The sequence below is a fragment of the Ursus arctos genome, unplaced genomic scaffold, assembly GCF_023065955.2.
Source record: "Ursus arctos isolate Adak ecotype North America unplaced genomic scaffold, UrsArc2.0 scaffold_36, whole genome shotgun sequence".
Lineage (NCBI taxonomy): Eukaryota > Metazoa > Chordata > Mammalia > Carnivora > Ursidae > Ursus > Ursus arctos.
In genome coordinates, this window is record NW_026623050.1 from 14049366 (window position 1) to 14076946 (window position 27581).

A 27581-nucleotide genomic window follows, 5' to 3' on the forward strand; every position below is an offset into this window, starting at 1 on the left:
CCACCAATTCCCAGCAAAACAAAAGGGTGCTGGAGAATTTTTACCGACCCAGGATCATAAACATCCGCAAGCAACTCACTCCTTTCCACCAGAAAAACCCAGTTTCTAAATCTAAAACTTAGCAAGCACATCAGTTTTTATGCTTTTGCCACAAAGCAAAGGAAATACGAGGGTTGCAAAACTTAAAAAAAGAGATCCTTTGGCCAAGAAGCTTTTACTCAAGAGTAACCCATTAATAATAAGGTAGACAGACGATAAAGAGGTAACACTGACCACGTGGCCGAGGCTGCCCTAAGCTGATCACGTGCATTCACTTCTGTCATCCTCACCACAGAGGCGAGGTGGCGCTAACACTCCCTTTTTATAGATAGGAGAATTGAGGAGCAGGGAGGTTAAATCATGTGCCCAAGGACACAGAGCTAGGAGGTAGCAGTGCTAGGACTCAAACGATGTGGTCTGTGCTGTTAGCACATGTTATCCTTCATTGCCCCAAGTTCTTAACGCCCTGGCAAGCACACTAAATGCTAGGGTAGGGAAGACAGAAGTCTGTGTCTGAAACCCCCTGGGCTTGTTGAATTTGCATTTCAAAACCTCTGGCCGAGAGCACAATTAATCCATGATCAAATAGCATCCACCATGTCTCCCTAACAGTTCTTGAAGCTGTCCGCATCTCTCCACCCCCATTGCTAGGACTCTGGTTCGAGCCCCCGCCATTTCTTCACTAGACCATTGGAACAGCTTCCGAAGTTACCTTTCTGTCTCTAGCCCTAACTGGAGAGGAGGACGAGAGGCCCAAAGGAAATATACAAACGTGCCTACCGAGCCAAAGAATTCACACACACCAGCCCCAGCAACTTCTGGAAGTGAGGGCTGGAGATGGAAGCGGTTGCAGTCTCAGGTCATTCCAAATCCAGAGAAAGTCAAAATCACAGCCACCGTGAAGACCAGTAGGTCAAACCGTGCCTTAAAGAGCAAGCCGCCCGGTTCTGCCCTCTGGGATTACTGCAGCTGGACGCAGGAATCGTCCGCTGTCCTCCCCACCTCCTCCAGCCTCTCTGGAGCTTGGGGCTCCTGATTAGAGGAGCTTGTCTGGCTCCTTTCACCCTCCCTCCTGCACGGGCCTTGCTGAGATGTGTCCTGGGCAGGGCAGTGAGCAGGAAGGAGACTCCTCACATGATCCAGCTTATTTCTCCCTTTCCCCCTTCCCAAAGCAGGGCTCTGCAGTAAGAGCACAGCAGAAATGCAGACCGAAGGGGGCCAGCGGTGGGCAAGAAGGGCTCTGCTCCTGGGCATCCTCTGGGCTGCTGCACGCTTGCCTCCCCTGGGCACCTCCCTGCCCCAGCGTCTCCCAAGGGCCACAGGTAGGTGGACACTGGGGTCAGCCGCCCCTGCTGCTGCCACATACGGATGAAGGGACAAAGGGAGGCAAATTCTCACTTGACTCACTTCGGCTTACCCTTCCTCCTCTGACTGCTAGCATTTGGAAGAATATCAAACACTTTCGATCCCTCGAATAAGTTCTCAAAGATAGCTCAGAAAGAATTCACAGGCTTCATGGAGCAGGCAAGTCTCCGGTTTCTTTTATTGTTGGAGACTTCATGAAAAAAATCTTCTTTCATCTTAGAAATTCTCTGCGCAACAGTGGAGGATTCTTCGCAGGCCCGTGGGCAGCTTGGGCTCTGAAATGGGAAGATGAAATTTTACAGATATTAGGAATCTTTCTCTACAGAGATACAGTTTCTCTTTGAGGAGGAAGAGGGGTTCAGAATTCCCTTTTAGACATAAAGCAGACAAGCAAGAATGATTTCATGATTTTCTTTTTTCTAATTCTTTCACTATCATCAGCTTATTTCATTAAAGCTCCCCTTTCGGGCCCCAAAGATTATTATTTTTTTAAATAAAGCTCTACATCATATTCAGAAGTGCTTTATACCTTTTCACCAGGGTTCTTAGAATTCCACCCAGTTACCGCACGCTTAGAGTTTTCTTAAGGAATCTCTCTTTGTGGGCTTGGAACTAGCGACACCAGCATACCTCAAATTTTCACCTTCTTTTCCTTACCAGGAAATAGCACCCACTGTGTTATGTCTCCATCCCTGGAATTTCCTGAAGGGTTTTTCACGAAACAGGAGCGCATGGACGGAGGCATTGTCATCTACTTCTTAATTATCCTTTACATGTTCATGGCCCTGTCTATTGTCTGTGACGAGTACTTCCTCCCCTCCCTGGAAATCATCAGTGAATGTAAGTGGCTGGAAATGTCCCCCACGAGCTTCTGAAACAGCGGTGCGGAGCATCCGTGGCTGTCTGTAAAAGAGCTCGGCAACAATGTTGCCCATCTCAACTGGTCGCGGAGCTCAGACTTCTGTGTTGGGGGCCCTACCTTAAGGAACTGGCCTGCATGTGGTTTTTCTTGGTAGTTAATGTGCAGCAGGGCATCTTTAAATGAGTACCCAGCAATTATGACTACAAGAACTATGTCTAGAAACTCTTTGGCTACCATGCTGCCTGGCTGGCCGTTTGTAAGTCAACTGTTCCGAGTTTTCCCCTATATGCACTTGGTGTGTATTCCTAAGACAAGGCACTCCTAATGCTTGCCGTTTTACACTTTACAAAGCTTTCTTTCAGTTTGACTCTAAAGTGGTTGTAATTTTTTTAAAGGTAGATGGTAAATAAATGACATTAAGGACTATCCTCTCCCCTCTTCCTTTTTCAGCCTTATGCTAGTAAGGAAACTAACTGATATTTACGAACCAATAAATAAGTAATAAGTCCTGCGTCTTATGTAAAGTGATTTCAGGCATCAGATAATTGCAAATTCAGTTATTAAAAATTAAGCTCCGTTGCTGGTTTCGGAAAATAAGATCTGCCAGGCCAAGCCTCTCTCTTCCAACCCCTCAGCCTTGTGTATCACCCAGAACTCTAGGCATATACCTTTCATCGGTATCCCAGTCCCTTAAAGTCGGGATATCGATGATGATTCGTGCCGTATACAACAAAAGGGCCAGCAGAAGTTTCCAGTCTATCCCCAGCTTGGTTAGCTTAATAGGTTGAGCACACTCACCTCAGAGAATGTCAAAGTTAAGGGTTAGGTTTCCTCCGGCACGCTCACAGGTTTGCACAGAAACAGCATCCTCTCCCCCCCACCACACACACACACACACACACACACACACACACACACACACACTGCTAGCATTTCTTCCCAGAGACAGAGAGCTAGATGTGAACTCTCCCTTTGCCATGGCCACAGCCCCCGGCCCCGCTGAAATGCTCCCGATTTTCTCTCCTGTTCACTGCACCGTTGTAGTCTCCTTTCCACCCACAACAGGACCTGGCAAGAACAGAGGCTCTCGACATGTATTTGTTTAAGGAAAAAAAATTCAGAGTACAGGTCAGCATAAGTTTGTTATAATTATTATGATTGAACTCAAGTAGGTAGAAATACAGTCATTTTTATATTGACATTCCATTGACAACAGCATTGATATTTTTCTATAATACAGATTAAATTACTTTAATACAGTATTTTTTACCTAGATGGATAAAATGCAAGAAAAAAAAGAAGGAAAAGGTAAAATCACTTACATTTTCATCACTCCAAGATCCCCCCGTCACCATCTGGCTTTTTGGTCTTGCTGTAGATACAGTTTGAGGGTTTTTTTTCTTTTTCCTCATATAATATTTTATTCTGCACATTTTCCCACATTATTAAATGCTCTTCAAAAACATGATTTTTAATGGTAGCATGATTTTGTAGATGATATAAGTCCCTAACACTGGGTTTTATACATAGTAGGTACCCAGTAGAAAGGTGTCAGAATTTTTTAAATTACTAATCTCTTTGGACATTTGTTTTTTTACTTTTGTTTATTCCAAGCAATGTTGTGCCCATACTCGTATAAAATCTTTGCAAACTTCTCTGATTGTTTTTTGCTAGAGATGCAGAGCTATGCTTATTTCAAGCTTTATTTTATACATTGCCAAAAACACTTCACAAGTGGTGTGCCAACTTACACCTCCAGAATGTGGGATAGCTTCCATTCCAGAAAACCATGAATACTAACATAATAAATATTTTTGTCAATTGCTTTAAAATGGAAGCTCATTTTATAAAATTTGTATTTATTCCATTATTTGTGAGGTTGAACATTTCATGTTTATTGAAATTTGTGGTTTTGCTTTTGTGCCTTTTTGCCCATGTTCTAACAGGAGGGGATTTGTCTTTTTCTTACTGATTCCCAAGACTTCTTTTTTTCTATACAAGGATATTAACCCTTTTCTTAATATAATTTTTATGTCATATGCTTTTTTCACAGTTTGCTGTTTGCTTTTGTGGTTTGAGTGTGTATCGCATTGAAGTTTACATATTTTTAAGTGAATTTATAAATATTTTCTTTTATGATTCTCCTTTTGGTTTTACACTTAGAAAGACATTTATCCCCACGTCAGAAAAATTGCCATATTTTCTTTTACTTGTAGTTTCTCTCTCTTTTTTTTTTACATTTCTTTCTTTCTTTCACTAAGAATTCGTTTTACTATAGGATGCAATGCTATTTTTTCAGAAAGTTGATCGATTTTCATATACTAAATTCTTACATATATACGTATGTGCATTTGCTTCTATCCTCTTTACTGTTGTAATAATCTATTTGCTCACCCTTGTGCCAGGACTGAACCTTTAGTTAGAAAACCTACATAGATCATGTTAATTATATTAAACTAAGAAATTTTATTTTATTTTATTTTTATTAATTTTATTTTTTTAAAGATTTATTTATTTATGTGGGAGAAAAAGAGAGGGCGCTCTGAGCAGGAGAGGGGCAGAGAGAGAGGGAGAGAGCAAATCCCAAGCAGACCATGTGCTGAGCTCAGAACCTGACGTGGGGCTTGATCTCACGACCCTGAGACCATGACCTGAGCCCCTGGGGCGCCTGGGTGGCTCAGTCAGTTAAGCATGCGACTCTTGGTTTCAGCTCAGTTCATGGTCTCAGGGTTGTGAGGTTGAGTCCCGCATCAGGCTCCAAGCTCAGCACGGAGTCTGCTTAAGTTTCTCTCTCCCTCTCCCTCTGCCTCTCACCCTCCATTTCCCACCCCAGGCTCACACATTCACTCTCTCTTTCTCTAAGACAAATAAACAAATCTTTAAAAACAAAACAGAAACTAGGAAATTTTAAATTCGAGGTACGTTGTCCCACCTTGAAAATTTCTCTTCCTGGAAAGTAGAAAGTCAAAAAATGTTTTTCTTTTTGTATTCACATTTCCAAACTGTGACTTGACTGAAAGAACAAATTCATTAAGAATTTTGTTTATTAAAAAATTGTCTTAGGAGTGGTAAATAAATGAATAACTTTTCTAGGCCTGCAGCAGAAATGGCATTAAAGTTTAGATTGCTACTTCAAATAATCTTCATTAAGTGACTTCATAGAACATTAATAATGACTTCCACCAGGCCACTTGTGGAATTACTCTGAAACATCATCAGCAGACAAGTGAGTCGCTCTTTGCTCTGAAATATGATACAATAGCTATTATGAAGGTGTAAATTGGTATTCAGTCCAGAACGGGGTCCACAATTCCAATGTGTGGGAGATGGGGAGGGGCAGTTCCCCCAACAGCAAGCAATTCTGACACTATCTACCCAGAGATAGCGTCAGATTCCAGAATGCCCCCCACCCCTGGCCTTCACTGCCCTCTGATGCTATTTGCAAGCCCAAAGTATTACCTATGCTTCGGACTGACTGGCTCTAGATTGGGAGGTCCGTTGACCCCTTCTTGGGTTTCAGATACCAAGCCTAAGGCTGGGTTGTTACCTATACTTCTGACCAAATGGCTATAAATCTAGAGGTTCCCATGACCTCCTCCTTAGGTTCAACTAATTTGCCAGAGTGGCTCGCAGAACTCAGGGAAACATTCTACTTACTAGATTGCTGGTTTATTATAAAAGGAACAGCCAGAGGGAAGAGATGCATGGGGCAAGGTACAAGGAAGGGGCGCAGAGCTTCCATGCTCTCTCCAGACGTGTCACTCTCCCAGCTCTCCAAATCCCATCTTCTTACTTTTTGCTTAGGGAGGCTTCATCACGTAAGCACTATTGATTATGTCATTGACCATGGGCAACTGATTCAGCCTCCAGCCCTTCTCCTTTCTCTGGAGGCCAGGGGGGTGGGACTAAAAGTTCCCACCCTCTAATCACATGCTTTGTTCCCTTGGCAACCAGCAGTGGGCGCTTAGAAGGTGTCCAAAATATACCTCATGAACATAACAAAAGGCATCTTTTTTTTTTTAATGATTTTTTATTATGTTAGTCACCATACAGTACATCCCCGGTTTCCGATGTAAGGCTCGATGATTCATTAGTTGTGTATAACACCCAGTGCACCATGCAATACGTGCCCTCCTTACTACCCATCACCGGTCTATCCCATTCCCCCACCCCCCTCCCCTCTGAGGTCCTCAGTTTGTTTCTCATAGTCCATAGTCTCTCATGTTTCATTCCCCCTTCTGATTACCCCCCCTTTCTTTATCCCTTTCTTCCCCTACCGATCATCCTAGTTCTTATGTTCCATAGATGAGAGAAATCATATGATAGTTGTCTTTCTCTGCTTGACTTATTTCACTTAGCATTATCTCCTCCAGTGCTGTCCATGTTGTAGCAAATGTTGAGAACTCGTTCTTTCTGATAGCTGAGTAATATTCCATTGTATATATGGACCACAACTTCTTAATCCAGTCATCTGTTGAAGGGCATCTCGGCTACTTCCATGATTTAGCTATTGTGGACATTGCTGCTATGAACATTGGGGTGCATATGGCCCTTCTCTTCACTACGTCTGTATCTTTGGGGTAAACACCCAGTGGTGCAATGGCTGAATCATAGGGTAGCTCAATTTTTAACTTTTTAAGGGACCTCCACACTGTTTTCCAGAGTGGCTGTACCAACTTGCATTCCCACCAACAATGTAGGAGGGCTCCCCTAACAAAAGGCATCTTTATCACCCTCTACACTTAGGAATTTCCAGGGCTTTTGGGGAAAGCCTATATATATATATGTGTATATATATATGTGTATATACACATATATATATAGGGGGTGGGACTAAAATATATATATATATATATATATATATATATATATATATATTTTTTTTTTTTTTTTTAAATCACAATGTCACAGCTCACTTCCTGGTCTTCACACACATATCCCCTTTATGGACAAACAATCATGGCAGTCCAAAGATACTGGCCCATTACCAGACTCTCATTCAGTCATTGGTAACTACCCAGTCCACTGTGCTGGACTAGAAAGCGCCTGTCGCTCAGCCCATTCCTGATCACACAGTGTAAGGCCACACGGGTGCACAACTAGTGAGCTATTTTTACCACAAGCAATATAGCTGAATTCACTATTAATCCCAATTAGGCAGAGGGGGTGAAGGTACACCCTATCCCATCAGGCTCCCAGGAATTGTGACAGGAAGGTTGAAGACATGGTCACAGTTTCTGGCTTAGCCATCCTCCCTGCTTCCCGACCTTGTAGCTGCAGCCCTGGTCCTGGGATCCCTGCATCTAGCAGGGCGGCAAAACAAACAAAACAGGGGAAGGGGGTCCCCACGCCAGCAAAAGCAGTGCTCAGACACCAGCAAGGTGTCCAAGAAATCAATTCAATTCTGACAATATTTACCTGGAGATAGCATCAGAGTCCACAGGTTAAGGGCTCAGGCCTACAACAGCCTCCCTACCCCCCACTTTAGATGCCAGTTGCAAGCCTGTGCTTCTAAATGACTAGCTATAGATTGGGGGTTCCAACGACCCCCTCCCTGGGTTTCAGACACCAGTCATAAGCCCAGGTTGTTACCCTTACTTCTGACCAACTGGTTGTCCATCAGAGATTCACAACCTCCTCCTTGGTTCAATTAATTTGCTAGAGTGGCTCACAGAACTCAGAGAAACATTTTACTTACTAGATTACTGGTTTATGAGTGTATATATATACACACACACATCTGGAATTATAAAATGACATAAAGCCAGGTGGAAGCAATGCGTGGGGCAAGGTATGAGGAAAGGGCGTGGAGCTTCCACTCTCCTTGCACCTCCACCAACCTGGGAGCTCTCCAGAAAGCTCCTTTTGGGTTTTATGGAGGCTTCATTACATAGGCATGATTGAATAAACCATTGACCATTGGCAATGGATTCGACCTCCAGTCCCTCTCTCCTTCCTAGAGGTCGGGGGTGGGACTGAAAGTTCCAACCCTCTAATTACAGAGTTGGTTCTTAGGTGGAGTCCAAAAGTCCCTCGTTAACATAACAAAAGATGCCTTCATCACTCTTAATACTTAGGAAATTCCAAGGGTTTAGGGAGCCTGAGGTGGTAACCGGGGCTGAAGACCAAATATGTATGAGAAATATATTTCGGTCATCTGAATGACCAAATGTATATTTCTTATAAATCACAATATCACATGTGTGATTGATAGACGCCTATGCTGCTTCTAAATCTTCTTCAGCTGCTAGGACTTGACCCTGGTCTTGAATACTGAAAATAACTGGCAACAAAATGAGATAGAAATAGTGCTGGCTCCATTCATTTTTTAAATGCCTATAAATTAATTCTGTCATTTCTCTGTTCAAGGTCTAGCATAGTCTCATACAAATTAGGACATCAGCAACAAAAAACAATTTCTCCGGAATTTGTTTCCAGCCACAGAAACTGGCTTCAGAGAAGTCCGCAAATGCTTTACATTTCCCCATAGTTCTTTAATGAGCACTGAGTTGCAATAATTCCACCCATTTTGTCAACTAATAAGGATTAATATAATCCTGAAAACAGTTTACTGAAGCATTCCACCATGTGCCGGAGTGTTATTATTTATTTATGTATTTATTTATTAGCTATTTATCATAAAACAATTGTAGGAGACCGAGCACTGTTCTAAATTAAATAGAGATGGTTTTAGTCTTCACAGAAACCCTACCAAGTCAGGACTACAGATTGGTTTTCCTGATGAGAAAACTGAAGCTCAGGGGCGCCTGGGTGGCACAGCGGTTAAAGCGTCTGCCTTCGGCTCAGGGCGTGATCCCGGCATTATGGGATCGAGCCCCACATCAGGCTCTTCCGCTATGAGCCTGCTTCTTTCTCTCCCGCTCCCCCTGCTTGTGTTCCCTCTCTCGCTGGCTGTCTCTATCTCTGTCGAATAAATAAATAAAATCTTTAAAAAAAAAAAAAAAAGAAAAGAAAACTGAAGCTCAGATGATAACTAATTACTTAAGACTACACAGCCTGGGGGTGCCCGGGTGCCTCAGTCAGTTTCAGGTCAGGTCCTGATTTCACGGGCTGTGGGATTGAGCCCTGAGTCACACTCCTCGCTTAGTGTGACGGGGTGGGATTTGCTTGAAAGATTCTCTCCCTCTGCCCTTCCCCACCACCCACATTCCCGCTTGTGCTGTCTCAAAATTAAAAAAAAAAAAAAAAGACTACACAGCTTGGACCCTGCAGAGACTGCTCTCTCTAATGCCAACATCCAACAATGTTCTCAATTGCCGAATGATATACTTTTGCACGTCCTTGTTTGAGGTTAACTGCCATAATATGGTTGTTTCAAAAGAATCGTCTTTATTTAAACAGTCTTAAACGGTGTTTCCCTCCCAAGGGCACTGGAATTTTGACCCCAAAAAACCCCAAAAAACAAAACAAAACAAAAACACGTCAAATACCTGTTGTTACTATGGAGGAAGTATTCTACAAAATAAAGAGAATCCGCTCAATTGCTTTAGAAAGAAATCAGTTTAGACTTGCAGCAACCTGTAGGAGGTTGTAAATTAATGTTATAAATACTCGCCCACAGTACAATAATCAGACTCTGAGGCCTAAGCATTTTGTCTAGAATGTCCATGAGCTCATATTATGGTGCTACTATGGGACCTAATCATCGTGTATGATGCAATGACTTTCTGTAGGGTGCATGCTCTGAGTCCCAGCCTAGAACATGATGGGAGAAGTGGCAGGACCCTGGCCCACCCCGGCCCCGTCATCCCATTTGCCCCCTCTTCAAGTCACAGCAGTGGTTAGTTTGGTTAGCAGAAGGGTTTTCTGCAAGGTGAAGACTAGAAGAGGCTCAGGACTGGAGTCTCTGTGGAGACGATGAGCAGGAAATGGTGGAGGGCAGAGCCTCTTGCTGATGCCCTGACTGGGCCCCTTTTCTGTCTATAGCTAGCTATGTTGATCTGGAAATTTCTTCCAGAGCCACCACCACCTGCGGCTTCTTCCAGCAAGGATCTTTGCTTTCTCCTTGCCCTACTCATGATCACAAAAGTCACACGGACTCTCTCCCCACCCCACCACCAACACATACCTCTGTTAGACAACCTGAGACATTTTGCGGTCATCTTAGCTGTGTAGCAGTCATATGAGAAAATGCTGTCGCTATACCCTCTTCCTCTAATCCCATCTTCTTTCACATCCATTTAGTTCTATAGGAAAAGAGGCTAATGATGATTCTTTGAACATAGAGGAATGAAGAGAAATTAATTCCACATCATAGAGGGAATAAAAATCACACTCTAGTTGTCCAGAGCATTTTACCTTCGGAGATAAGATCTAGTTTCTGAATTGGGAAATAGGATGAAGATTCAGGGGAAGGGGTTAAAAGACGTCCTCAGAGGTGGAATATTATCTGAGATGAAAGGAGCTAGAGGTAATGAGGTAAAGAATAAACTTAAGGGACCTCCCTCATCCCCACCAGCTGTGCTCCTCCAGACCCTAGACCCATCCTTGGTGGATACACTGAGGTGTGTGTGTGACAGAGAGTCGGAGACGGAGACAGCTCCTAGCACTGTGTGCCACGTACAGGACGGAACGCAACTCAAGCGCTCGCACAACAACCTAGCACATGCTAAACATTCACTAAATATTCATATTATGTAAGAATAGACTACAAAGACTATAATCCTTTACTCAGCAGAGATGGAAGTGCAGAGGTGAGTGATCCAAGTCAATATGAATGTGTTTGGGGCAAATACCAAATCTAGGGCGCGTCTGCCAGAGCCTGGACACCCAGTTGAAGGCAAATAAAAGCAAGTACTACCTTCACAAGCTGGGAAGTAAGCTTATGAAACCCACCCTTTGACCTAATAATCCATGTGGCAACTTTAAATGATAACTCTTTGGAATATTCTGTTTAGAGTTCCTTTTATTTCTTTTATATTAAAATCCGTACCATTTTATTCTTTCGCTTCTTTTCTTGTTTAAGAAATGGTATCTCTAAAGTATATTTCATTTAAATATAAATTAATATTTTATATATTATATATAGCCCAAATAGGACTATTACCTCTCATCTCTATAAGCAGTCCAGTTTCAGAAACAACTAAAGTTCAGTATAAAGCCAAACTAAATCCTTTTTATATATCATTTTGATAGGTAAAGGGGATCTCTTCAAGTTATTTAACCAATGTTTAGAGCAGCTTTCTTTACCTTTTTCCAAGCTAACTATATAGAAAACTGAGAACCCTTTAAGGTTGGTCACTTGACATAGCCCAATAGTCCATCATAAGCTGGCTAAGACACTTTTCTTTTTAAATGTTACACTAATATACTACTCAGAAACGCTAATCCCTCCATCGGGCCAATCCTTTGAGGTATAACATGTCTTAAGTAAAAATGATCTTAATATAAGGTGTTGGGGAAACATACTTACATAAAATATTTAATTTTTTATTAAAAGTTTATTTTTATTCACTCTGCTTTGAACTAATGTTTGCCCATATTCAATTTCAATGTTATGTCTCAGAAATAGACAATGAGAAAGAAATGCAAGTTTTAACTCCAGGTAGAATTGGTTCTAAATTGATAAAATTGAAAGGGAGTTGAATAATTCTGTGCGTATGGCATTTGGATAGCCTACAGTTTCAGGGGATTGTTTGATTCTTAATCCTCATGAAATTTACAGAGGCAAAGCCTTCCCAAAGAACAAAGAGTCTAAGAATAGTGCTTCCTCCCTGACACAAGGGCACTCATCCTCCTCTCAAGAGCATTTCCATCCTCTTTGTCTTTCTTTTCCCTCTGATCTAAGTTGTGGTCCCCTTGGATCGCATCTAAATCTACCCCAGGTAGAGGGATCTAAATAAGTACCAAGCTGTCTGGGGATTACATGGGTATGCTGCTATTGCGGAAACAAGCAATAATAATAATAAGGCTATGCATTTATCTTTTCACTTTACCTACATGGAAAACTGAAAGAGCAGCTTTTTGGAGTAAAAAAGAGCTAGGTGCCCATCCTGTCCTTGCAATTACTACCTATGTGACCTTGGACCAGTTATGGAGCCAAAACTGAAGTAATTGTAAGGTTTGGAGATAAATTGTCTTGTGTCTGTGTTCTATGATAGGCTTAGGGCAGTTGGAAATTCACTGTACTATTATAAGCATTAGACTGGGAGTTGGTGGGAGTCCTCTTAAGTGGAATTAGCCCTTTAAAAGCATTATATTATATTATATTATATTATATTATATTATATTATATTATATTTTATATATTACATATATAATATATATTGTATGGGGTTTCAGAATTTATTCCATCATAGCTCAGACAAAATATGAAATGGGTAACTATAAAGAACTCAAAATATTTGTATTCATTGTTTAAAAAAATCACAGAATATATATATATACATACATATATATATACATGTATGTGTGTGTGTGTGTGTATATATATATATATATATATATATATATACATATAGTGCATTGAGAAGCTAGGCATTTATTTTAATAACACTAAAGCTTTACTAAAACAATTTCTAAAAATATATTTGAAATTAATGTCAGAACCAGTTTTGCAGATCATAAGAAGCCTCGGCTTGCTGTCGCACTTCACATTGGACCCAAAAGAAAACTGCACAGGGTGACTACCAACTCAGTCACTAGAGTTGGGTCTGAATGACCTTTGATTGGTTCCAAAACTCTAATCCATTCACAAAGCATGAAAATTTGCTATCACTGGGGACCTTCTAAAATTGTGTCAAATCACATATATATAGCTTATGCTTATAACTCTATTAAAATATGCATCATGAAATGGCTGGAAATACATTAAAATGATAGCAGTGGTTAAAACACGATGGTAAACGTGTAAGTGACTCTTCCCCTTCTATATTTCCATTCTATCTCCTAAATTTTCAATAACGTAGGGGTTTTTTATTAAAATAAATTTATTTAACAATAAAAAGTGGTATAGAGTCTACATTTTGATAAAAATTGATAAAATTAGAAGATACCTCAAAGATCATGTCGTCCAATGCCCCATTGTACAGATGGTAAAACACAAGCCTTGTCTCAATGACTTGTCTGAAGTCCCATATTAGGGCTGGGCCAGAATACAGGTCTCTGTTTCAGTTTAAAGCTCTTTCTACTATATTATAATATAGTTAGAGTTCCAGAAGAGAGTTTTCAAAAACTGTTATAAAGCTTTTCAACATGGCATCAGAGAAGAGAATATGCTTACGAAAAGTCTGATGAGTTTTGGTCTAAGTCATGGTCCCCGTGGACCACAGCTCATTATCATGAAGTTGCACTTTATATAAACAATGTAATGATATCTAAACCCATAAAGAAAACTCACCTTGAACAGTTCTCCTATATCCTGAAGGAAATGTGATCATTCCTTTAGAGTAATAAAGAGGGAAAAAAGTAATAGCTCTGGGGGGAAAAAAACCAGAACAATTTATCTTTAATAATAAACTATAGCAGAGAGAAATGCTACCCAAAGGTCAGCGAAGACAAAGTCGGTCTATTCTAAAGTTCAAAGGTATAAACCATTTTACAAAATATTCTTAGAACCTTAAGATAGAACTTGTTAAAATATCTTTGAAGTTTTATACATCCATCTTTACAGAATCTTCCCTTTCATAACTCAATTAGAGCCCAGTGAATAGCAACAAGCTTTATTGTTACTGCCTTTTCATAGTAGAAGTGTTCGGAGGGGCCACTTATTTTTCTACCTTGCAACAAAACACTCAATAGATCACCTTTTCCCTCTTGAGACTGAATTTTTCTAATGAAGCATTCTTCAGCTAGCATTAAGCAAAGATTGGTCATTCACTCTTCAGGGCACCAAGTTTGGACATTTAGTTCAAAATAAAGCATTTTGTTCTTTTTCAACTTCATCCACATATTATCGGGCCCTGATTTGATTAGAGAATTCATGATAATCCAATATCCAATATCTCTCAATTGATACATCCTCTGGAATATGCTGGAAAACTTCCAAAGTATCCCTGACTCCTGGTAACTATTATTTCCCCTAGGAAAGACTAGAATGGAGGCAGCTATATGCCCATGCCAAGAATCAGGGAGGAAAATAACTCAGTTACCGATCATGTTATAATTGGCCTACCTGAATTTACCCCAAAGATACAGACGTAGTGAAGAGAAGGGCCATATGCACCCCAATGTTCATAGCAGCAATGTCCACAATAGCTAAATTGTGGAAGGAGCCGAGATGCCCTTCAACAGATGACTGGATTAAGAAGTTGTGGTCCATATATACGATGGAATATTACTCAGCAATCAGAAAGAACGAGTTCTCAACATTTGCTACAACATGGACAGCACTGGAGGAGATAATGCTAAGTGAAATAAGTCAAGCAGAGAAAGACAACTATCATATGATTTCTCTCATCTATGGAACATAAGAACTAGGATGATCGGTAGGGGAAGAAAGGGATAAAGAAAGGGGGGGTAATCAGAAGGGGGAATGAAACATGAGAGACTATGGACTATGAGAAACAAACTGAGGACTTCAGAGGGGAGGGGGGTGGGGGAATGGGATAGACCGGTGATGGGTAGTAAGGAGGGCACGTATTGCATGGTGCACTGGGTGTTATACACAACTAATGAATCATCGAGCCTTACATCGGAAACCGGGGATGTACTGTATGGTGACTAACATCATCATCATAATAATAATAAAATCATTTAAAAAATTAATTAATTAAAAAAAAATAATTGGCCTACCTGAGTGCCGTTTTTTTTTTTTTTTTAAGATTTTATTTATTTATTTGACACAGAGAGACAGCCAGCGAGAGAGGGAACACAAGCAGGGGGAGCGGGAGAGGAAGAAGCAGGCTCCCAGTGGAGGAGCCTGATGTGGGGCTCGAGCCCATGACTCTGGGATCACACCCTGAGCCGGCGAAGGCAGACGCTTAACGACTGCGCCACCCAGGCGCCCCAATCATTTCCAGCTTTTGACTTAAAGTGAGAGACGTGCAACTCTTCCTTTCACTTGAAGATTGAGAGGCCATGGTAGGGGAATCATTGGCCTAATTTCAGTATTTTTGTGTCTCAGGGAATAGGGAGGTGTGAGGAGAGGGAGAGAAACTGCAGAACAGCCAACTAGTTGATGGAGAGTCAGAACACATACAGTATTCACCAGTTACGTTCGCCATCTTGTATGAGTGCGGCTCGTGGCAACCCCAAACAGTGCCAATAGTAACATCAAAATTCTAATGCAACACATATTTTGCTTATCAGTTTCTTCTTATCTGTTCTCTTCACTAGAATTAGTTCCGCAAGAGCAGAAACATTTGTCTTTCTGCCATATTCCTAGCCCTTAAAAAAGCACCTGGCATGGTAGGTACTCAGAAAGTGTAACAACTTAAGTGAACAATAGCCAGGTGTTCCAGTTATCAATGGCTGCTTAACCAATCACCCCAAAGCTAGCGGCGTAAAACAATAGTCACCGTATTACCTCTCACAGCACTGAGGGTTTACTGGGCTCAGCTGGTAGTTCCAACTTGAAGTCTCTCATGCAGTGGTAGTCAGAAGGCTGGAATTATCTGAAACCTTCCTCCCTCTCACATGTCTGGTGCCTGGGAAGGGGAAATTCAAAATGTGGGGGCTGAAATGGTCGGGGTGTGTCAGACATCTCTTTCTCTGTGTGGGCTGGCTCTTCATGAGAGCTCTCCAGTACAGCTGAACGGTCGTTGTAGTTTCATGCTGTGGCTTAGGGCCCTGAAGCAAAGGTCCCTAGAGAGAATCCTGAGGACGTTTTGTCACCTTTTATGTCCTAGCCTCAGAAATATTATGGCTCTGCCAAATTCTGTTAGTCAAAGCAGTCACAGGAGGACACATAAACTATACTTTTGGGGGGTGGGGGGGGAGGGCAAGGAATGGAAAGGTTCTGGAAAATCACATGGATGCCAATACTGTAGCCATCTTTGTCAAATACAATCTGCCACACCAAGAATAAAAAAGCAGGCTACTTCCACGGGCTACTTTTTAGTCTACCAGTAAAGCCCGGTTGGGGATTTCTGATGCAACCTTGTCTTGGCTTCCCCAAAGCAAGGTTTCAACATGGCTTTCCCTTTTCCTTCCCATAGTAGATCCCTTAGCTCTGAAACTGAATAAGCCAAAAGTTTCTTAGGACTCTCATCCCAGCAATCACTGAAAATAAAGGATTTGCGTGCTTGTAAGTCTGGGGGATACACACAAACTATTTGAGTAGTTTTATTTTCTTATATTTCCTACTCTAGAGCAAAGCCTTACTGGTTTTATGTTTTAAATCAATAGATTCTAATTATACAATAGTAAATCTTTTTGGTTCCTAGTTAACCAATTTCCTCTCATTTGTATTGACAAGGTTGAAATTGCCAATTTGTGAATCAGCTCAATTCAGGTTCACTTACAGGTCTTAAAAACTACCAATATTCACTTTTTCCTCCTCTTTCAAATTGGACTTATGACTCCTGAAATACTTCACTTCCCCAGCTCCTATTGGAGCACTGTTGACAGCGTCATTTTAAAGAACTTGTTCTGTCACTATACACCTACAAGCCATAGAGCCAGAAAGGAAGCTTTTCTGGGTGCTACAAAATCCGTATCTTGGCGTTCACAATACCAAGTCGCAGCAGCATAGCTCCAATAGTCCCTGGCCGCCTCTCCCTTTCTACAGAAGCATTAAGTAGTGAATTCATAGAGAAAGCAAGGCACTGGATTCCTCTAATTTTTTAACCTGCATGTTTAGTTTTTCTAGTTTAAGTCACTGTCAGTGCTTTTCTGCGAAGCTGTAGATTTGAATATTTAGGTATAGAGACATACCCTTTCATTTGCCACTTTAACATAATTTCATTTGTCTTCAGCCCTTGGATTGTCTCAGGATGTTGCAGGTGCAACTTTTATGGCAGCCGGTAGTTCAGCTCCTGAGTTAGTTACTGCTTTCCTGGGTAAATATTGCTCCTTATATTTTCTGCTTACTCAATGTGATTTTCCCTTCTTCAAATCTAGTAACACTAACTTAGCAATTACCTTGCTCGCAGGTGTATTTATCACAAAGGGAGATATCGGCGTTAGCACCATCCTTGGATCTGCAATGTATAACCTCTTTGGCATCTGTGCGGCTTGTGGCTTGCTATCTAATGCGGTATGTAAGAAAACTTCATTCAACCGCTTACTGTTTTGACAAACTATAAAAACTCTTTATAGTCTAGAACAAATAAGGCACTAGTAATGTGTTCAATCAAATTTATTAATCAGTAGAAAAACATGTATTCCATTTAAAGTTAACCCACAAATAACTCTTGGTCAAAGTTATGAAAACCAGAGTAGGCTTTGAAACACAATTGTTCTTAAAATTCCTTTTTCTCTAAGCAAAATGCAAAAGATAACAATATTTAGCTACAAACATACAATTCCAGTATTACGCTAAGCATGTCCTCAAAGTTACAGTGTAATGGAAACAGTAAACTATCATTTTACAGGTCTCAACGTTATCATGTTGGCCCCTATTCAGGGACTGTGCAGCATATGCAGTTAGTGTAGCCGCAGTTCTTGGCATAATATTCGACAACCAAGTTTACTGGTAAGCTTGAAATCATTGTTACTCTTATGTAAAACACAATTACAGACAGGATTTTATGAAATTCCAATGGTTTAGCAATGTTTCTTTTTCAGAAACCTTATTTCAGTTACTGAGCTCTTGATTACCTGCCACTTATGCACCATTTTCCCATATGCCTCTGAGCTTACTTCCTCATCACCGCTGCTGGTTGGGTTTTCCCTTCTTTGAAATTTCTATAGTCATGTCTCCTTGTCTCACTAATCACTGGATATTACCAATCTTCCTTCGCCCCACTGCCTGTTCAGAAAGTCTCCCCTTCTGTTGTCCATTAAAGCCCCCAACAGTTGGGTTTTCATCTTTTGGGTTGTTTACCTTAGCTTGGCTAGAAATGGTCATGGTCACAAGACTAGAGAGAAATGATGGAGGAAGTAAATTTTAAAATCTTCAGATTCTTCCAACTTTCTGATGTTCATTCAGCAAGAGGAATTACAGCCTTCCTCTAAGAATCAACAATATTTAGGTATTAACAATTGTTTGCTTTCTTTGTAACCTCCCAGTATCTTGCTGTTGCAAGAAAATGAAAAAGGGGGTGACTCAGTGGACAGCTAATAACTTTTTCAACTAATAAGAACCAGGTATCCAGTAGGTGTTTAACACAATGCTAGGAATCATAAGGGATGGAGAGGAATGTACAATGCACAGCCACAGAGGTTGTGCATTGTACAATGCCGGAGGATACCAAAAAATAAAAAACAATGTAAATGGCACCTTTCTGGAGTACAACTTAGCAACCCTGCAAAATACCTGCTAACAAGAAACTTAAAATCTAGCAGAGAGAAAAATTTCGAAGTGAATCATCCTAAAATCTGGTCTGTTTCCCAAAGAAAGACCAATGGATATAGTAGGGATCCCTCTGGGACTCAGCAGTTGTCTCTAAGGGGACACTGACTATGAGAGTATCCAAGCTTATGCTCACTCCATTAGGGAAATCAAGAACTCTGTGCTTTCAGCTGTAGCAGAAATTCATTGGCTATAAAATAAAAGGTAAATGACAGGTTCAAATGTAATGGTATTAAGCTAATCATCAATCTTTAGGAAACCAGAGCATAGGACAACAGTTCTCAGTGCCTAAGGTATAATTTTATTTTTAAGACTATCCTTGTTTTCTTGCAGATACAAGCCAAATTCAGTTACATCAAAAGAAAAAATCTCTGTAAACTGAAAGTCCCAAAGCCTCATATATATTCTGAATATTTTACACAAAAGTCTTATTCCAGATTTGTCTAGACACAGTTGAAATGAACAGATACTATATTCTTTTATAATTACTACACATTTTGGGGAATGTATGCTGCCAATGAACTGAGATGGAGAATGCCCATCGCTATTCATTAACTTTTATTCTGAAAATCTACAACTAGTATTTTCAAAGCATTGTTTATGCCTACCATTTGTAAAGAATCTGTAAATGAAGACAATGAGTTTATAATTCTTGGTTTTATTGGAAATATAGACTGCCAAGCTTTTATCAATAAATTAACAGTAATGCTGTAACCAAGTTAGGACACATCTCTAAAACCAAAATATACCTAGCAATGTTCTCTGCTTGTTCTATTGCTATGCTGGAAAATTATTAAGCAGATACTTCCCAGAAGCTATTAACTCTAACAAAAAAATTTGTTTTTAATTTTAAAGCACACAAATTTCTCTAATTTATAGGTATGAAGGAACTTTGCTGCTTTTGATATATGGATTATATGTTTTGGTGCTGTGTTTTGACATTAAAATTAGCCAATATATTATAAAGAAATTCAGTCCTTGCTGCACCTGTCTTGCGGAAGCTATGGAGGAGAGAAGTGAACAACAGCCACTGATGGGATGGGAAGATGAGGGTCAGCCATTTATCCGTCGCCAATCAAGAACTGACAGTGGGATATTTCATGAAGAGTCTGGCTACTCTCAGCTTCCTTTAAGTTTACATGATCTTAGTCAGGTTTCTGAAGGTAATAAGCACATCATGCCCACTATTAAGTCTATTCACTAGAAAAACTTAAGAATCTCATTTCAATTCAGCAATTACTATATACACTTATGTAAAAGACACTGTGGAGATTTAGAAATGATGAAGAGGTGGTTCCTTATCCTTAAGAAGCTTCCAATGCTGTATGGAAAAAAGAAAATACCTAAAATACGGAGGTTTAAGTACTATAAAGAGAAAAGTGTAACTAGTTTCTAAATGGGACAGAGTATATAAAATCTGATGGCTACATAGAAAAGATTATCACAGAGAAGGGAGCATTTAAACTGAGCCTGGTAGAAGTGATCAGATTTTAGCTGATGACATGATTTATGACAAGTAACAGCTACAGAAGTCTATTATGTAAATGACGTAGAAGTTAAGAGTAAAGTATATTCTATAAATTGATGCTAAGGAATTAATATGAGCAAAAGGCCTATTCAAGTACTAGCCTACCTGGAGCACAGAATGTACACAGTAAGGAAGCAGAGAAAAGGTGGATAGGAAAGAATAGAATAGAAGAGTCTTAACTGCTATTATACAAGTCTTTGCAGGTTTATGAAGCAGGGAAATTAAAGGATAAAAGAAATGGAGGTCTGTAAGAGGCTACTAAAGCAGCTGATGTGTTTGGTAGATGCCTAGACAGAGCGAAGGAAAGTAGGAATAAAAAAGACAATGCAGAGGAAGCACCACCAAGACGAGGCAACAGAAGGACTATATGGGGCCAGAAAAGGGAGCAGAGAAAATTCTCAGGCTTTGTTCATGATTGATTGAGAAAATGGGAACACCACTTACAAAAAGTTGGAATTTAGGAAAAAGGGCTGGTCTGGGAAAAAAGAAATAGTAGAGTTAAACAGGTCATCTGAAGCAGTAGTAAAACATTTAGATATTTAGAAGTCAAATTCATCTATGGCCAGAAATAAAAATTTATGCATTAGTTTTTTACAAAGTGTTAGAATGAAACAGAGTCTAAATTTAAGTACATTAGGAAGGGAAGTTATTCTTTTACTACCTAAAAAAAAATTAAAACTTTTCTCCTTCTTACAAAAATTATAGTTTTTAGCCTTCCAAGTGTAAGTAGTATATATTGCCAAGTTAAATTTTATAAAAAGAAATTCAAAAGAATCACTCTAAATTTTTTCATTACACTGAGATTATATCTAAAATTTACTTAGTGGCCCACTGGCTGAGGCTTGGCAAATTTTTTTCATGAATTATTTTACTAGCATTAGTTGTAATGTAATTTGATCCAATATATATGGGTACATTCTTTTGTAAATGCCATGCAAATTTTAAATAATTTTAAAGTGAACGCTTATTTTTATCTAATATACTACTGTCTTCCACTAATTTAATAAAACAAATTATATAAAGCAACACACTCAAGTTACATTGTAGATTCCATGCTAGTTCCTATTTTCTTAAAGGTTCTTCCTAAGAACTGTAGCGAATTCCAAATTTGCTAAACCAATATAAGAAAGAAAAATGAGGCAAGCCTCCAAAATTCACTTACAATGAGAATTAGAATGGAATATTCAACTTAATAAAAAGATTATGCTGTAATTATTTTATACTTCCTAAGTATGCATTATCTGACACATAGAGCAGGCTAGAGACTTCATCAATACTGGGGAATAGAGACAACTATAATAGCTATAATAGGTAGAAGCCAGGTTAATCCCATAAGCAAAAAAAGTTACTAAAGACCATCCACATTGTAGAAAAAAAAGAAAGTCCAACTGACACTTCATAAACATTACGTCTAATATATTTAGTGAACGATCCAAGATGTTTTGATGGATTTAAGGCCCCAAATCAAGAAATGCTGAGTATCACATTTTTACTGTCTGCCCTGAAGTCTCAATTAGTTTCTTTTTGCCAGCAATATCAGTAATGAGGTATTCAAATGTTTTAAATAGCCTCTTAAAAACTGATACAGCTAATTTATTTCAATATAGCTTTCTAAATGGACATTTCCAACTTAATTGGCCATTTGAGAAAACTCAAAATCATTTATTCTTTCCTCAACAGATTCACCAAGTGTTTTCAACATGCCTGAAGCAGACTTAAAAAGAATATTTTGGGTACTATCCCTTCCTATTATTACCTTACTTTTTCTAACCACACCAGACTGTAGAAGGAAGTTTTGGAAAAATTATTTTGTGATAACATTTTTCATGTCAGCACTATGGATATCTGCATTTACATATATCCTGGTTTGGATGGTCACAATAACTGGTATGTATCTTTAGCATAAAAGCACAATTTAAAAAGAAAATAATCAGTTTTATAGAAGAACAAACTGCATATATTCACTAAAAGTAGTCTAGTTACGGAGGAAATTTCTCTTTCAGCAAAGACTAAAGAGAAGTGCTACTTACAAAAAGGTTAAATATTAATATACCAACAAGATCATTCAGGGTTTGTAAGTTGCATATTACATATCAACTATATTCTCAATATTATACAGCCCAGAGTTACAAGCCACAGGATCTTCTTATAAATGAAATCAAATACATAGGATGTTTTCCTATTGCACTAATAATTAAATCACATTGTATGAGGTCCACAATATACTCTTTATATTGAATTTCATTCCATAATGAAAAATATAGCAAGGGGCCGGCATTTTGAGAAAACAATGTTATGCCCACTGTTTAACTGGATTGCATTTCATTTTGCTTTTTAATATGGACATATAAACAAACTATGAAATGGGTGAAAAGGGCATAAAATAAAATTTCAATTTAGGTTTCTACTACCTTCATGATTAAAATTTAAATATTACTGCTTGGCCATAATCAGCTCTAGTCCCACAGGACTCCAGAAGAAAAAACTGAATATAAACATAGGAAAAAAAATCAAGAATTTCTCCCAAAAAGGTTAATCTGAATGGACATATCAGAGGTGAGCAAACTAAGGCCTGTGTGACCGAATGACCAGGTCTCCTGTTTTTGCTAGTGAAGTTTTACTGAACATAATCATGCCCATTCATTTAATTCATTTATACGTTACCTATGGATGCTTTCACATTACAGTGGCTGAGGTGAGTACCTGCAACAGAAACCATATAGCCTGCATAGCCTAAAGTAATAATTACTACATGGCCCTTACAAAAAAAGGTTGCTGCTCTCTGACTTTTCACAAATTAATATATGACTTAGAATAGCATGCTAGCAAGAAATCAGAGTATTCTTTTTTTTTTAATGAGAAAGATGAAAAAGTCCAATTAGCTTGCATATTAAATCTCTCCAAATTTTCTCAGCCAGAATATATTTGACAACAGGAAATCAAGAGAAGAACAAAATCAAGTAATAGATCATAGAACAGCCCCCAAGATGATAAATACTAGTGTTATTTATGTACATATGAACTCTGGCAAACCAGTAACAAAAATTAACAACCGATTCCAATTCTAATATCAATATATAAAGCATGCAATAAACAGCTGAAGTTCTTTTAACTGACATCTTTAGAAAAAAAAAGAAAGAAGATTCTAAAGTAAGTTTTCAATCACAACATTAAAGAGCAGTTACATGTACGTTTTTTTAACTTCCCTCTGATTGTTTCCCAGAATGAACACATTTCTGAAAAATGCTGAACTGGTACCAAATTTAACAGAACAATTAATAAATTGGGACCATAATGTTGGGAAGACTCAAGTAGAACCCTATTTTTGTTTTCCCTTGTTTAAGGTAGATCACCAAAGTATGACTTAAAAAATGTGTACCATGTTAATACATTTACAGGTTAAAAATAGCTATAAACAATTTGCTTAATTCTGACCACTTTAAGAAAATAGTTTGAAAAGCAGAAAATGACCAATCTCATTAGCATATATTAAGCAACAGCCTTAATGAGATTAACAGTGAACATCCAAACCTTCTGTAAGCATACCAGGTAGGGGGATTACTCCTAAGTAGAATTCTATTAAATATCTTTAGATATCTGTCATTCAAAATTTGTGCTACCTGGGTTATCCAATCTACCAATCTTATTCAAATATTTTCCTAGGTAAAATCTAAGTACATATTAGTTGTGAAGTCTAAATGTGCCTATTTTCTTTTTGTTCAGGAAGGAAATATCTGAACTAACTGCAGAGAATGGTTATTGAATCTGTAAGTTTTGCAACTCGCAGTATCTCTGTTTATTACAGGGGAAACATTAGAAATTCCTGATACGGTAATGGGCCTTACTTTATTAGCAGCCGGAACAAGCCTGCCAGACACGATTGCAAGCGTGTTGGTTGCAAGAAAAGGTAAGAGCTAGGTCCCTCAAGCTGCAATGCCCATTCTTCAAGCCTGGCTGAAATACACTGAGCAAAGATACCTTTAAAAATATTTATTTCCTCAGTTAACATACTTTGAAGAAAAAAAGGAGTGACTCGAAAAGAAGGATTTACTATTTAATAGCAGAGTAATTTCACCAAATCTAATCCCCCAAATAATATTCATCTGGAATGTGCATCAAATAGTAATTAACCATATTAAATTAGAATGAAAAGCAACAAGTGATCTATAGACCTTATTGAAAAATGGTTTAATAAATAAAGATAATTATTATTAAATAAATGTTAAGACTTTAAATACTAACCCCCCAAATTAAAAAATACAAATTCAGTAAGACTTTTTGCTCTAATACAACAATTTTCCAAAACCAACAAAAAAAATTTCCAGTGTTTTTTTTTTTTTTATGAAGCTTATTAATAAAATACAGTATTGGTGTGCACATGTTAACAACATGCTTTTTTTTGCAGGCAAAGGAGATATGGCTATGTCTAACATCGTGGGATCCAACGTGTTTGATATGCTGTGCTTAGGTGTTCCGTGGTTTATTAAAACTGCATTTATAAATACATCAGCTCCTGTAGAAGTGAACAGCAGAGGACTAACTTACATAACCATCACGCTCAACATTTCAATTATTTTTCTTTTTTCAGCAGTTCACTTCAATGGCTGGAAACTAGACAGAAAGTTGGGAGCAGTCTGCCTGTTATTATACTTGGGGATTGCCACATTATCAGTTCTATATGAACTTGGAATCATTGGAAATAATAAAATAAGGGGCTGTGGAGGTTAATATTAATAGCGTTATGTGGAAAATGTGAATGATGGGAGAGGGAAGAGAAGGAAAACTCCATTTCATCATTTAAGTGAAATAAAAAATATCCTGAACTTTAGAATCGAAAACTTACTTACAGTAATACTTTTATCACCAAAGAAAAGTAATTTAAAACCAACCAAAATCACATCCTAATTTGTGTGAGCCCTTTCTTTTCAAGGACAATTACATATATAAAACGGAAGTTTTGAAAAAATCATCTATGTTTCACCTTACAATAAGTTGATAAAAGCTGAGGAAACTTGAACAAACCAACCCCACTCTGTAGTACTGAAAGTAACAAGAAAATGGCTTATTTCATTAAAAACAGTATAACCATTCATTTAAACTGAATGACCGACTTGCTGTCTTTAAAAACCCAAACTTGAGATTAACAAAAATCACAGTATATTTAACACTATACTGTTAAAAGCTGGTGGGAGTTTTTAAAAGTTCATTTTTGCAGCTTTTGTAAGCATACGGAATTACTAAAAAAATGACTTTTTACTAGGAGATTCGGCAACACAGATGTAAGAATGTTCCAACCGGGGTTTGAAATTACGCGTTGCGGTCCAGGCGAACATCGATCTCCCTGCCGCTGAGTTTTATGCCGTTCATTATCCTGCAGGCCTTTTCAGCTGACTCTGGGGAGTCAAATCGGACCGTTCCACAGCCTTTTGACTTTCCATTCTCCATCTTTATTTCCGCGAACATTACATGACCTGTAAAAGACAAATTACAGAATTACTAGTCAGTTTAACTGGGTTTCATTTCACTGCACAGGTCTGAAATTCCTCGTAGCCAATGAAATGATCCATAACTGGCTAAAAACATTAACGATTTAAAAATAACACATCATATAAACATTATTCTCATCATTTTATATTCTGACTATAACGCAATTCATACAAAGTAATAAATACATACATGGGGGCGCCTGGGTGGCTCAGTTGGTTAAGTGTCTGCCTTTGGCTCAGGTCATGATCCCAGGGTCCTGGGATCAAGCCCCGTGTCAGGCTCCCTGCTCAGGCTCCCTGCTTCTCCCTCTCCCTCTGCCCCTCCCCCAGCTTGTGTGCACACACACACCCTCTCTCTCTCTCTCAAATGAAAAAAGTCTTAAAAAAAAAAATTCTTAGTCTCTGAAGTGAATTTTATTGCAATATGGCAAACTAGCACAAAATGCCACCAAGGCACCATGCCCAATAATAAACTTATAAATTTAAACAAAATTAGTTTTAGAAAAAATTGTCAGTTTCTGCTCAATCTCCCAAATCTCTCTTCTTTCCCTTTCATCCTCCTTTTCATTCCTTCATTCCTACTACAAATAGTAGCAACTGCCCAGAATTTTAATTTTTGCCAGGCCACAAAGGGCCCCATTAATTCTGTTTATCAACCACAGTGCCAAAGTCATTTATTTATTCAACATCACAATTTGAACTCCAGTGTAAGAGTGGCACCAAATGGGTTACGGAAATAGGCATGGAAGAGATATCACAGATTTAAATCAATAAAACAGTGATGGTAAGAACATGAAGAACCTCAGAGAAGCTTCAAAGAGGAGGAAGACAACCAGACAATTGTTCCATATACAGTTAATATCATTGCTGACTCTAGAGACTGGTATTTGAGTAAATCAGTATCATTTATCAAATTGTAAAATGTCCATAAAAATCCACCATCCAAACTAGAACACTTTAGAGAGTCAAATGGAGAGTTAGTAATCACACACAAATAACGGATGCAAAGGGAGACTATCCCCAGGCAAACTGGGATGTATTATCACCTGATCCACACAGGTTTGGGTGAGCTGTGTGCCTACTTACCATATTTCCTTTCCTTGAATATTACATAATTGCCAAATCACCATGGGCTAATTTTAGCCTGGCAACAAACTTAGAAAGCCAAACATATTTAGTCCTATAAAGGGACTAAAAAGGAAGAGGGGGACAATAAAAGCAAAGGGCTTATCAAAAATCGCATAAGCCCTTTTCCAGGTGACAGGATCAATTTTAATCTCAATGCATGAGTAGTAAAGTTTGTTTTCTGTTTAAATCTTGATCTGAGTGCTTTCTTATCTACAACATCCTGGACTACTTTTCTACTTCTTTTTCATCCATTTCCCATCCCACCATTACTGCATTGTTTTAAACCAACTGCTGGTCAACTACTCACCCACTCAATACTAATTAAATGGTCCAAGTTAATAAAAGTCATAGTGAGCCAAAACCATGATCTTGTAACCCAAGCTAGGCAGCCTTTAACTGTTTCTAAAACAGACTAATCCCCAGAAAAAATTATATTATCATGATTAAAGAAGATCCAAACAATATATAACCTACAACTGGTTAAAACAAAATAAAAAACACAGAAATCATTTTCGAATAAACAACCTAAAATGAAACTTTAAAAAGCTTTAAAGATAGATGCAGAGCAATTTCCAGAGTCCTCTTAATATCTCGAATGCCGGAACCTGAAAAAAGGAAGTTTCATTAAGGAAGCATACCTTGGTAAATGGCAGCACTGTACAATGATTCCAAAGGAGACTATAGAGAATTTTCCAGGGCTTTTAAAGTTAGAGGTTCTTCCTTATTCTACTTTTACCTTTTATAAAAAACTTAGGGCTT

The 27581-nt window shown here is 38.7% G+C and overlaps 2 protein-coding genes across 3 annotated transcripts in view; one reads left to right on the plus strand and one right to left on the minus strand.

Moving 5' to 3' along the window:
- The first annotated feature begins 1240 nt into the window (after window positions 1-1240).
- Window positions 1241-24936, plus strand: SLC24A5 (solute carrier family 24 member 5). Its single transcript, XM_048219005.2, has 9 exons — window positions 1241-1361; window positions 2065-2244; window positions 17143-17226; window positions 17320-17423; window positions 17761-17861; window positions 19560-19843; window positions 21889-22095; window positions 24014-24115; window positions 24614-24936. The coding sequence occupies exons 1-9, from the start codon at window positions 1241-1243 to the stop codon at window positions 24934-24936; spliced, it is 1506 nt and encodes a 501-aa protein (XP_048074962.2).
- MYEF2 (myelin expression factor 2) overlaps window positions 17511-27581 on the minus strand; it is a 37817-nt gene continuing 27746 nt past the window's right edge. For both annotated transcript variants that reach the window (XM_057306238.1, XM_026518427.4), the window contains one exon: window positions 17511-25679. In XM_057306238.1, the coding sequence (XP_057162221.1) occupies window positions 25516-25679 (164 nt within the window). In that variant the 3' untranslated portion in view covers window positions 17511-25515. The remainder of the gene's footprint in view (window positions 25680-27581) is intronic.